The sequence below is a fragment of the Mizuhopecten yessoensis genome, unplaced genomic scaffold (assembly GCF_002113885.1).
Source record: "Mizuhopecten yessoensis strain PY_sf001 unplaced genomic scaffold, ASM211388v2 scaffold5181, whole genome shotgun sequence".
Classification (NCBI taxonomy): Eukaryota; Metazoa; Mollusca; class Bivalvia; order Pectinida; family Pectinidae; genus Mizuhopecten; species Mizuhopecten yessoensis.
This window is the reverse complement of record NW_018405920.1, coordinates 256,663-270,562: the sequence shown is the minus strand read 5'-3', so window position 1 is coordinate 270,562 and position 13,900 is coordinate 256,663. Positions and strand designations below refer to the sequence as shown.

The window sequence follows — 13,900 nt, the reverse complement described above, 5'->3', positions numbered from 1 at the left end:
GCCCCACATTCCAGCTGAAAATTAACTAGTCTTAGACTCAGCCTCTGTGTCACTGTTTATCCTATTTGAAAGATTTAACACACATGTATACCCACCCCACAAACTGCTACTTTCCCATAGACCCCTGCCCTCCTTTCCCAAAGATAAATAAACTCTAACCATGAAACATTTATTCCCTAGGCCTATGGATGCTCAATACTTGCTTTAGTAAGCATTCTTTCATCCATTCCAAAATGGAAAGCTGTAAATGAATGTTTAACAGATGCCACACCATATAGATGTATGTCACGATATGCTCACCTCACCCTTTGGGTTAGATAAATAATTGTGATATATAAATAGACTTTTTACCTTTGGCCTACAAGTTCCAGCTGACCCTTGGTCATTCCTGTTCCGTTGTCAACCACCTGGATTTTGAAGCAGGATAGATCAATGCGGACAGCTACACATGTAGCACCAGCATCAACAGAGTTTAGGACAAGCTCCTCCATACACTGGGCGACACTACAGAGAGCCACACCTGTCCTCAGGTAAGACCTCACTCCCGGGGATAGAGGTTGTATGACATGTCCAGCCATGACTCTCACACGGGTTGTTTGTTTACTGTCACAGACTTATCATATTACACTCATATTTGAGTGACATTAGTTATAAGAAGTCAGCGTGAAAATATCATCCTGATTATTTTCAGAACCTTGGTTGAGTAATTCTGAAACAAAAATCTGACAATAAAGATATCAACAAGAAACATCTGCACAAGTATCAGGCTTATATTTTACAACAATACTGATCGTACACTGGCACTGCACAAAAGCAAATAGATACCTATACATTTGTATGACTGGCTGTTCTGCTGTACATTTGGAACTTTTCTCTTGCCTTGACACCAGAATTTTTGACATTTTGACAGACAGACATCTGTTGTGACATCAACCTGTACATTGCACATTTGCATACATGTGTATATATCTGTGAAAGAGTAAAATAAAATCTGTTGTTTACTTTGAGCCTTTGAAAACTCTGGCTAGCTTGTATGCTGCAATATATTCACGAACAATATTATTAACAGTGCCAATGATTAGGGTGTACTAGGGCCTAATTAACAGAAGATGAATTATGTCAAAGAATTATTTGGAACGTCATCCGAGTGCAATTAAATATATACACAGTACATTTTCATTTTCTTTTCCATCAGTTTATTTCTACAATCTGCAGAGAATCGTGTACATACTGACGCAACTTGATGAATGACATCTTTCAATCCTGACAATGATATACAATTGTAAAGTGCATTCTGTAGAAGTGATAGGTTCTATTTTCACTTTGCAATTAGCTAACAAGTCATATTTGTGTCCAAATCACAATCATGACATAATGCGTTTAAGAGCATTTCAACATATTCATAATAAGTTTGGGTGTATTATTGGATTAAAACAAATAACTTGGAAAGTGAAAAGTCTTACCATGAAGCATCAATAGAGTGTTCAGTCGAACACATGATTTTTGACGTTTATCACTTAGTTTGATAGACCGCGCGAGATTTTAGCGTCAGCAACTTCCGGTTACTTTCGGTTACTAAGCCGTTTCACTCATTAATGAAATTAAGGGTATCGTCGAAAAAAAAGTTAGCTGTTCACACGGAATTCTTTTCAGTAAATGCAGCATAATAATTCATGTGTATTTCATCTGATAGTTGTTTACACATATACGCATTTTTTTAGAATATAGTTACGACCTACTTTGTTTTGAAGTGTATGAATCTTGGTTGTCAGGAGCCGATAAACAATATGGCGACGATCATTGATGCGTTTCATTGTTATGATATCCACGATACCGGTATTAGTAACAGACTGTCGAACATCTGACAAACAATGAACCTCTGAATACTAAGGTAAGTTCAAGCATACTTTGTCTTTCCTATCAAAAGTATATTTCAATCATTAGTTGACTAAAAACCAAATGTTCGTGGATAATATTTGTGAATCAAAAGTCACAGGAGCTGTACAGTACTGTACATTAATTTAACTATTACTCATCGTGCTTTGATACTTAAGCAACCAGAATAACGTCCCACATGCATTTCATCATTTTTTATTTTGTTTACTAAATATGCCATGTGTCATCTGGATCTGGATCAGTGTAACATGTCACATTTTATTTTTTTATTTGAGATTATTAATAATATTTTTTATGGAATGAAATTCTCATGAGTCATATTTCAGAATAGTCACTGTTATGATAACCACGATAACAGTATAGTATTAGTTTACTGCAGCAAGCTAGAGATTATCTCAAGCCTAGTCAGTAGAAGCGGCTAGTATTTTACCAGGGTGACATATACTCCCCCTCAAGGAAAGAACGTTGTATCATCCAAACTTTTCCAGGGGTCATAGCGATTCTTGTGAAAGTATCGCAGAGCATATTTGTTAATATTTCCTAGGTCCCTACATGGGAGCCAATTAATGAAACACTCACTCTGAGGTCATTATTTTTCAATGGAACCTAGCTGGCTTAATTACTACTGAATGAGCTAGAGATTCGCTCTATCAGAGTCAGTAAGGAAGCGGCTAGTATTTTACCAGGGTGACAGGTACATATAAAAGTTCATAATTTTTCTTCTTGAAAAAACTTATATAGGTACGTACCCCTGTCCCCTTCGGCATATAATTCTTATTCAATGAACTCTATAACAAAATTTTCATATAAAGGGTGGAAAATGTGCTTTAATAACGAAAAGTTTGATGATTCAATTCAATTCAAGTTTATTTGGTAAAAAGGTACAACAACATAACAATTTCATATAGTACTCAATACATGTTTTGACACTAGTAATTTATATAGGTGATTCCATTATAAAACATGTTATGTAAAATGATATGTCTTAAAAAAAAAACAAAAAAAAAAAAATATTACAATTTTATAAATTACAAGGTAGGTAACGGTTATTCGTACGAAAAATAAAATAACTAAAATATGTGTTGCCCTAAAAAAAAACAGGATTACCCATGATAGCATGAACATTGAATTCTCTTCCTTAATATGATCAAATATTTGGTATTCAAATGTTAATGCTAGGGCATTAATTGTCTACCATCTCTTCTAATGGCATACTTCATCCAGTGATTCATTATTTAATAAATGCTGGTTAATCTCCTAGTTATGATTATAAATAAATTCACAATTTTTCAAGGCAGAACCGCTTTAGCTACTTTGTCTCTTTTGCTCCACTCGGAGAGCCTCAACCCTTTTCATACCCTTCCAGAAATATTCAGTCTCTGGCACACGATTGCCTTGTGTTCAGATATTGTATACAAATTAGGTTTCTGGCAATATCGCCACAGTTTCTGGTGATGTTGTAGCATATTAAATCCAATGTTAACCAATGTTCACTGAGGTTCTGGTGCAGTTGCGGCGATATCGCCAGAATGTCACTACAAGTTTCTGAAGATGTTGTGTCATATATCCATTTGGGAGTGTTGAAATATCTTCAAACCAATATATCTAAGGACTGACCATTGTAGTGTTCTAATGTTAATGGCGCCCAATGTGTTCTCTGTTTGAAATGGAGTTTGCAATCTTAATTGCTATTAAATCACTTTGCTTTCTGTACCTCAGATTTTCTCTGTCTTCATCATTCAAAAAAATATGGATGGGAGTACTGTATTTGGAGACTGATTACCACATTTACTGTATAACCGGTTATTTATGAAGGGCTTCAATTTTTGTGATTTTGACACAAAATTAGAAAATTTAATTTACATGGATTATAGTTTTGCGATGTTAACATGTATGTGAAGAAACAAAATTTTTGACAGTGTTACAGCATAGAAGCTTATTTGACACTCTGCATATCAAGTGTCGAACTATCAAATGAATAGGCTTTATGATAGCATATTGAGCAACAATAACACTATTAGATATGTGATATAACCTATTTTCAAACATCATTGCTCTTTATGTATATGAATCATCACAACCATACGCTCACTTTTTCATGACAACCTTAGTTATGAAGTTTATCATCACAGCTCAATTCATGCTTGTCCTATTAATCTGCAGATCATATTTAAAATTGCGAACCTGATTGACCAGAAAAATTGCAAAATTATCATCCCCACAGAACTATCTTGCTATACAGTATTCTGTATTTTAGGAAAAAAGAAGTAAGAGAAAGATTGTGGAGATCTAATAGGAATGTGGGAAAATATGGAGAAATGATCAAAACTGGTATTCGGAAAATGGAATAATAGAACACATGTAGAGTAAATAATAAAGAGAAAATATGGAATATGAATGCAAACAGAATGCAAAGGGGTTAAGGGATTAAGGTAAACCTAAAAGGAAAAAATATACAAAAAAAATCACTCTTTACATCTGGTAATTCAATCTTAGGGGAGATGCACAGCTATTATATTTAGGATTTATCCCCAATTAAAATCATCATTTATTAACTAACAGTTCTTGAACCACTAGCCCAGGCCTGAAGTCAATGTTTTAAAATTAACATGCTCTTCATGTTCAAATTTTTGCTCTTAAATAATATTATAACAATTGATATATACATCAGTTTAGAGTGTCTATTCCTTACCGATTTATTTACAAACAATACAGTTATTGTGTATTTTCCATATTTCTGTATGTAGTTGTTCATTTCCCTCACAGATGCTATAATAAGTATAAATAAAACAAGCCTAAAAAGACCATTAAACCAACCTTAAAAACAGTTTAAACCTTAAAGTAATATTAGATCATTGAATGAATTAGATGCATCAAGTTGATTTTGCATGTTAAGTTTGTAAATATCAATATGACTAAGCTTATACATGTGTATCAAGAATACCGAATTACGCTAGAAGATTGTTTGTTTAATTTGTTCATTGTCTTAGCAATCTGTCAACACAAAAATAGAAAATCTTGCCCAACCATTAACAATAACAGGCCACCTGATAAAAAATACATACATGTCAAATGTTATACGTCCCTTATAGAAAGTAAAAGTAAAAGGTGTATGATTGGAAGAATTAAAAAAAAGGTTAATTGTTTCACAAAAGCAATTATATGTTTTCAAAAAGAAATCTTAATTAAATTAACGATAATAAATATTTGGGTTGGTAAAAATATATTTGAACACACATTTACATTACAAATTAAAAGTTATGAGAAAAGGTAACACGAACCATGTTGGTAACTATTTTCAATAGTGAATTCCTTTAAGGTATTTGTAATTGTTGATTTTTCCATTCAATTATTACACATGTCTCCCTTGTTATCTGCCAGATTTATATTTGTTTACTTATCTATTTTTTTCCTATTTGTTCCCTAAAAGTTTGGAATTTCATTAATTGGTGATGAATATTCATGAAAGCTGTATTAACTGCAAATTAAAAATACTAAAGCCTCCTTTTCAAAATCGCTTGAATAATTAGATTTTTTGTTAATGAAGTTAACAGAAATTGATGCATAAATCAAGAAAAAACACATTTTACATTAGATTGTAGTGTTTCTGAGATAAACACATTTCAAGACATACTGATGATTTTTGAATACATTATTCAGTTTAACTAGATATTACAGATATACATATACATGCTAGCCTGGTGTTAAAATAGTGTTTACTAGGATGATCGTAAAATCTTCTGAACAAGTCAACACTAGCCTATACATGAACCCCTGAATCATTGATGTATTTAGTGGCGCTTGAAACAATCCAGTACCACAGAATCAATTTCCTCTGTAGCATTGATGTCCATTTCTGAAATGTTAATGATCTCTCCAGAGACTTGGAGCATGTGCATGTAGTACTGGCTAGATAAGCTTTCTCTACACAACAGTAGTCTAAACATATCAATCATTCATCGTTGCCTGACGTAGATAAGCAGACTGAGATTTAGCAGGCTGTGTTTACTTATACTGAATGCATTTGAAAGTGTTGGACCATACACGTAGATATATCTTGGGATTATGGTCATATTTGGAAAGTCGTTGAGATGAAATATACACACTGATCCATCTTAAAGTAATTTGCATACTTAGAACATTTTTGGATTACTGCAATGGAGTTTGGACATTACACTACTATGTGGGTATAGTATATATATTATTGATTGGTTTGTGTGTTCCAATATATTGTACTTATTGGTGAATGCTTTGGTATCATTAGATTAGCACACTGGAATAATGTCAGGTTCCTTCTTTTTATATACAACACTCATGCTCAATTATCAACTGGGCATATCTTTTAATTGACTGAATAAAACCAATGACATTTTCTGGTGTGTACCGGTACATTGTATTAAATAAAAAATAAGACATTGATATTAATTAATGATGCTATTAATTCACAATCACTGAATCAGTAATAAATGTGTAGATATATAGGATCTTACATGAGCTTCCATTTCATATGAGATTTATGTAACGAGTCTAAGAATTTTTCAATTTCGCAAGCATCTGGCGAGCTAAAATGACAAATTTGTGACGAGTTTCATAAATTTATTTAAATTTCCTTACTTTATTCATGTTTCTTTTCTTCATGAGAAAAAAAATATCACATTAAGGGCCTGCTCTTGTGAAAAGTAAATATTTTCTACTGACTAGTTTCTTAATTAAGATATACATGATGTACTGTAATTTTAAAGAATAAAATACGATAAATAAGATATCAAAAAAAGAAAGAAATTGATGTGTATTTGTGCTCCCTAGTAACATGTAGCTGTGATCATATTAGCATATAAATGTTTTGGACATATTTTACAATTGCATGCATACTTTCAAAATTGATTATGAATTGTTGATAAAATGAATGAAAACCTTTTTTACTAGATTAAAACTAAAAACAACACATGAACGTCATTTAAACCTCAGAAGAGTAGATGCTTGCTATACTAAAAGGCATTAATATGGCCAGTAAGTGCATCAAAATGACAAATTGCATATATTGTTGCATACATAACCAAAGATCAAATTTTGTATACCCAAAAGTTTTTTTACATACCAAATATTTTTCATTATGCAAATATTCAATTTTTGGGTATTTAACAAGATTTGAATTTCAGGTATGCATTATTTCAGGTGTGCAGTATTATTTTGTATCTATCCAAAAATAACTGATTATGATATACTAAAAGGTTTCATTCTTGCTGTGCCAGACATAAAAAGGTGTGGTTTTATGGATGTTTTTTTCAATTATTTGTCCTAATATACCCTTGTGAGCTGAGTTGTTTCAAGTTTCATATAGTTATCAAATGATCAGATATAGGAAAGAAGTACAAGATTATTTTATAACTTCCGATAAATTATATATAATTTTTTATCTATTATTGAACAACTATTAGGTGTTGCAATTTTTATTTTAATGATTATGATAAAAATAATGGGGTATGACTTTTAAAGGTTGTGAAAACATGATGGCTTATTATTTATGGCCATTTACTGAAAACGTAATGAATGAAGTCACTACAAATGTAGTACTGAAAAGCATGGTCAGTTAATCATTTGTTTAAGGTATATTAAAACAGCTATAATTACATGTTTCACCTTTGTTTATATTACATTCAAATGAATGGGACGGTTTAAGGGACAATTACTCAATTTTCAGTTATTCAATAAACATTGTATGTCAGCAGTAATTAAGTAATTAACAGGTAATTCAGACACCTTTATGGGATTTCAATGTATTTGTGGCTTCAAGTTTGTCACCATTACTATTGTGTGTTTGACCACCGTCGAGATGACTATTGTGAACATCAAATATGTTTCGCGATTCTGTGTTTTTGTATGTGAACACTTTTAATTGCGTCTCCTGTATTTGCTATAAACTGCGAGGTTTCTGTTTCAGTGCCTACCCTCCAGATGATTAGCAGCAGTAGTGTATTGGACCGCTCGCCTGTGTATAGAGGCTCGTCCCAATACCAAAACGCAGACTATTCCAACAAAGCCAAACCGACAAACATGGACGGGGGTCAACAAAAACTATCCCGCTTACAACAGATGCAGATGCAGTATCAACAACGGATGATGAAAGATAAAGAAGAAAAGCTCATTAATATGTATCAAGATAACCAACAGCGTGCGCTCAACCGTGTCCAGTCTAAAGGCATGGCAAGGGAATTCTTTCGAGAGCGACGTGAAATGGAAGCGAATGGCAACTTGAATAATATGCCGTCCATTAATCAGCATTATCAGCAGAAGCGAAAAGAAATTGTGGCACCCATTAACTATAACTCACCAAACAGTACACTTAGTAGACACAATTCGATTGGTTTTAACAACAGCCAAAGACAACAATATCCAGGTAATCAACGACAAAACTCAGGTGGTCAGCATGGTTACAAGAAAAGATACCAGAAAGTGTCCAGTGCAGGTCGAGATAAATCCAACCCCCTAGCACCAATAGAGCGTACAGATTCACATGAAAATGACTTTTTCCCAAGAAAACCACAAATTCATGGTCGACCACGAACAAAAGACTCGGAGAAGAGGCCAGCATATGAAGACCAAATGCCAAAAAGTGCACCTATTGATGATTTATCTCATGGTGACAGCCCGCCGCCGAATCTAAACAACATAAAAAATACTCAGAGACAGAAAGTGAATGCCTTTGGTTATGGAGGGCGCCCGCCTAAAGCAACAGCAGCAAAGACCACAAAGATATCTGACTTCCAACAATTCCAGTCAGACAGGGACCAGGAGCGTGCCGATAGATTGAGGAGGCACCAGCAGCCACCAGAACGGGGGATTGGTGGCGGGTTTGAGTATGAAGACGAGAAGGAGAACGAATCTGAGGCAAACACACAGCGGGAAACATCAATGGATATTGAGAAAAAACAGAAAGAGATCATGGACAAAATTGCACGTCAACAGGCAGAGCTTGACCGAATCAGAAAACAGCGAGCTGCACAGGAGGAAGAGGTCAGTTCAAACTAATTATAAACATTAACTTTTAAAATTAGAAAAGTATGCGCCAGATACCAATATCATAGTTTTATTACAATATGTATCATGGAGGTCTGGAAATTACCAGTTCAATCAATATTATATCGTAATTACAGTGAACATATAAAACAATCAATGAAAAATCCCATTTTTCACTTGTCACTGTATTGATGATATAATTTTGCTACGTAATGATATAATTTTGATGATAAAGTTCATTTTGACGCCAGAATTAGAGGTTGACATGCGATTGTGATAGCCAATCAAATGTCTGTAGAAAACGTTACTTTCTGATGCATCACTGGGACTATCTTCTGCTATTTTGAGAATTTTAATTAACAGAAAATCCTATACAATCAATGTGTCTTGGATGATATCATATCTTTCTCTTGTATGTCTGTTATACCTATGACAAATAGAATCAATGTTGTTGAAAGGAGGTGGATACTGCTACCACTGCCAGGTTAATGTGTACCTGCGTATTTCGGCAGATTTCCTTGATATTTATAAAAATTCAAAACGAATACCGTGCAAGTGATTTTGATTAGTAATCTGCAATAATAATGGAAGCTTAACATCAAAATATAAATATTCATTTGAAATCAAATTATACTTTTTCTATAGGTTTTGTTTTAAAATGTCATAAATGTTATATGTTTTTAGTGTTACAGATAATGGTATTTTTTCAATTAATAAGATACATGAAGTAAAGTTAAATTACTAAACGGAAAGACATTTAAGGCCATTAACGGGGTTTTAATATTTATAAGTGAAAACTGGGAAAAAAACTGTTTGCTTGCAGGAAAGGAAAGAAAGAGAAAGGCGTAAAAGGAAAGAAGAGGAGAGACGAAAGAAAATGAAAGAAGATGAAGAAAAACGGAGGAGGGAAGAAAAGGAGAGAAGAGAGATGGAAGAAGAAGCAAAGAAGAAAGCAGAACAGCATCGCAAGGCACTTGATCAGTCACGTACAAGATACGAGAGTCAATATCAAGATAATGGAAGCGAGGGATATTCTTCCCACATGTCAAGCTACCGAGCAGAACCTACTCCACCTCCACAGCCGAAACCAACGCGCAAGCCAATCAACCGCCGACCCCCACAAAAGCAAAATCCCTTAGCTATGTCTTCCGACAGCGTTCATGACAGCAAACCCCTACCGTCTGCTCGAGGTGGAAATCTGAGTTTGTTCGAGCAGGCTGCTCGTATGGAAGGTGCTTTCGATACTGAACACATGAAACAAGTGAAATGTTCTAACTGTGGTCGTAAGTTCAATGCTGACAGAATAGACAAACACAGAGCGTCCTGTGGTAACCTCACAAAGAAACGTAAAGTTTTGGATGGCACAAAGATGAGGATTGAAGGCACGGAAATGGAGAAATATGTAGGAAAGAATGGTGTCCCCAAAAGACGGGCTCCTTCTGTAAGTTTTCATGTCTGTTTATATTGTTTGTAGAAAGTCTTTGCTTTAAACGCATTTGGTTTAAATAAGAAAAAGTTCACAGTTCCTAAACGTAAATAAAAACATTATGAACGAATAACAGTTCTTGAATGATGATTATTTTTGATTTGCAAAAATGTGATAGAAGATCATATTAAATGGTGATAAATATTTACTGAAAATGTTTTGAAGATTGTCTTACGATTCAGCATGATCGTGTACATTAAAATTATGTTGTTATAATTTCAGGGAAAGAAGGGCAACTGGAGGAAGCAACACGAGGAGTTTGTTAATAACATAAGGTATGCCAGAAAAGTGGCCCAAGTACAGAAGGAGGGAGGTAGTCTTAGTAACTTACCTCCCCCTCCTCCAGCAGAAAATGCAGACTATGTTCAGTGTCCTCACTGCAACCGCAGATACAATGAATCAGCAGCAGAACGGCACATACCTAAGTGTAGGGACATCAAGGCAAAACCGGCACCGTTGAAAAGAAAGAAATAGTAGACCCCCGTTGTTTTAGACCCCCGTTGTTTCAAGGGGTCTTGCATCACCCTTCTCGTTGTTTGACTAGACACCTATGAAAAGAAGTACCTTTATCGGTCGTGTGACTTGACATCTGTGAATTGAGCAATGGTGTGGCACTATTCATCGCTGTGAGACTTCATAATTTGAATTAAGGGGCTAAATTAGTGATTGCGGACTATTTAGTCTGTGATTGGAAACCTTTCAAATAGAGACTGGACGCCTGTGAAAAATGAAGGCTCGTGGGATCGTGTAGCACCCCATATCTGCTTTGTTTTCATAAGATACCTTTTAAAATCCTCGTAAAATAAAATAATCGCATGATTATGTAAAGGGAACCGATACATATAAATGTATTATATTTCCTATATAAGAGTGGATGTTATTTGCATACTTGAATTTACATGGTGATTAATTGGGCTATATGTATAATTGAAATGTATGCAAGGTTGAATCTCGTAGCTGTAAGAAGGTTTATATAACTATCAATTCCTAAATAAAAGGAAAAGTTCCTTAGTCAATTATAGAATCTTTTTATAATTCCTTTTTTTCGATGGCGATCAAAATATTGAAAAGAAATCATATTTCCTTCTTAAAAGAGTTGATATCATTACATGTATCAATGTGTCAGATTCTGGTGATTCTGGTAAAATTAATGATGCCCGTAGGTTTTTCCCAAGACTTAGCTGTCTCTAAAGTACTGGGCCCAGTTGTTCAAAAGGAGGTTAGCTTTATCACTATTTAACGACATTTTATCAACCTTTAATAATTCCGTTAATAAAAAAGGTAAAATCTCACAATTTTGCATGTAAATTCACTCTAGTAAATAAATGATATCTGAAAAGTTATAATTAATTCAATTGTTGCGTTTTTAAATCACACAAAAATTGAAATTTGTGCGAATCACTAATTAAGCTAATCACCTTTAGAACAACTGGGCCCTGGTGACCGGTTGTAGGAACCAATTGCATCACAGAGTGAACAATTGGCTATAAAGACAAACTAAAGTGCTCAATACTTGCTACAATCAGCCTATTGATAATGTAGTCCTATATATATTTATATTTCTTTAGTTTACAGTACTTGCTGTATAATTATGTTAAGTATATATCTATACTATCATCTGGGGCATAGAAGTAATTCCAACAGTGTGGACAAGTTTAGGTTGTCAAATTTTCGAAGCGATCAGCTCCTTTATCAAGACACAGTGAAACAGAACAGTTACATGTACATATACATCATATTGTACAAGAAGATAGAAATGATATACTATAATTGAAAATATAGCTATTATATAAAAAAAAAACAATAGTCCCCTCGGCTAAAGACAGCCGAAGGAAGCAATTAAGCTGAGAACATCGCGGACAAGGAACGCTGATGTAGAGGACTTATTCTTGCTTTATAGTGTTACGTGAGTTTCTACGTGATTTGATCGAGTCACAGATGCTTTTTGTTATTCAAAGTTTGCTTAAAAACTAATTTTTGTTTTGTTGATTTTAAATTTCTATTTAGACTTTCATCAATCAAAGATCTCAATTACTGTTTTATCTTTAAATATTTTTTGGTTCAGATAATTTGCTCATAATTGCATATTTTAAGTGATTTTCTTTAGCACGTTTAGTGTTTCGGATGCACACAATCTGTTGTTGAATAACTTTGTAGAGGCTTTTCTGTTTTGTCACTGAAAAAATGTTTTTCTTTAATTTGAAGTATTTTTTCCATGATTTTTAATATGGAAAGTGTACATAGTGCTTGTTTTTATGCTATTAAAAGCTTTAAAAGTGACGTGTTTTGAAGTATGTCACGGTGCCTATATATCTTTTTCATTTGCATGTGAATGAATTTAAGTACAGGCCATACAGGTGATTAGTTTTTAAGTTTTTCTTCGATAATTTTTATCAATTATGTTTATCGTCTGCCTTATTTTTTGGTGAAAAGGTGACTTCGAATTATGTAATCCACGTCCGTGTCATGACTAGGACAAACGGTGAGATTGTTACTTAGTATTGTTTAAGTCTTCGATGAACATCACTCACTTATGCAGAATCCCGTTACTATTATGTGATACGAGTGTTGTAAAAATAAAATTCACTGCTCACTTTGCTTCTATCATAATGCAAAACAATTAAATATCTCTGTTAGTGTCCTCTGTACCATATTGTTTAACACTAAGACGTTCCCATATCTCAACCCACAGTGCCTTGTTCCTACAGGGCAGAACGCATTTGTGTGCTTGTTCAGTACATTGTTCATATGTTCTATACTGAACAATTTTCTATGGTTAAGTTTCAATTTCTGCAGCCTTCGGGTAAAAAATTCAATATCGGCAAGATAAATCCTGTTAAATATCAATTAAGCTTTAGGCTTTCCATAAATGTGACCAGTCATTTAAAATTTAAATGCTGCCGAAATAATACCTACTAGTTCTGTACTAACCTATAACCGTCATCAAGCAAACATATTAATCAACGACTTTTCACGCATCATGTGTTTTTTCACCAATGTTGAACATTGACTCGTTCTGTATCCATAGATACATCCTATGGCCCTAGTTCACTCAACAAAAAGGTTTATAACTCATATATTATACATTGTTTTATTCATACCGTAACAAAATGCGTTAACTCAATAGTCAAACTTCTGTTAAGCACTTGTATTTCATTTCCCGAAACTTCTGAGTAAAATTATGGTGAAAGGTTATTGCTAATGTAATATTTCAGGTTAATTTAACAACCGTTTCCTTTGGTCATTCAAGAATATGTCTTTTGGAGAACAACATGGACGATAAGTATTCCCGAATATTAAGTGATATACAAAAACAAGAATAACATGCTAATAGCGCATTTGAATGCTGAAAACCGGCTGAAAGCCATCTTTTATCAGACGTGTCACAATCATATCGTAATTCCTACTGTATTTTATATACTAGTTATATTATTATCAATGATAACTATTTAATTGTTTGTGTTATGTTTCATTCTGACCCTTTTTCTCCTTCACGGTCAT

At 33.8% G+C, this 13,900-nt stretch overlaps 2 protein-coding genes across 4 annotated transcripts in view; one reads left to right on the top strand and one right to left on the bottom strand.

Moving 5' to 3' along the window:
* Positions 1 to 1,556, bottom strand: part of LOC110450333 — a 21,099-nt gene extending 19,543 nt beyond the window's left edge. For all 3 annotated transcript variants that reach the window (XR_002462966.1, XR_002462965.1, XM_021497805.1), the window contains exons 1-2: positions 1,464 to 1,556; positions 352 to 709 (exon numbers count right to left, since the gene is read on the bottom strand). Coding sequence is in view for 1 of the 3 variants with exons in the window: in XM_021497805.1 (XP_021353480.1) it covers positions 352 to 578 (227 nt within the window). In the remaining 2 variants the exon portion in view is untranslated. The remainder of the gene's footprint in view (positions 1 to 351; positions 710 to 1,463) is intronic.
* A 209-nt stretch (positions 1,557 to 1,765) lies between these two features.
* On the top strand, positions 1,766 to 11,990 carry LOC110450332 (zinc finger C2HC domain-containing protein 1C-like). The gene is made up of 4 exons (XM_021497804.1): positions 1,766 to 1,891; positions 7,838 to 8,910; positions 9,737 to 10,354; positions 10,622 to 11,990. The coding sequence occupies exons 2-4, from the start codon at positions 7,852 to 7,854 to the stop codon at positions 10,871 to 10,873; spliced, it is 1,929 nt and encodes a 642-aa protein (XP_021353479.1). The 5' UTR covers positions 1,766 to 1,891; positions 7,838 to 7,851; the 3' UTR covers positions 10,874 to 11,990.
* Positions 11,991 to 13,900: the final 1,910 nt, after the last annotated feature.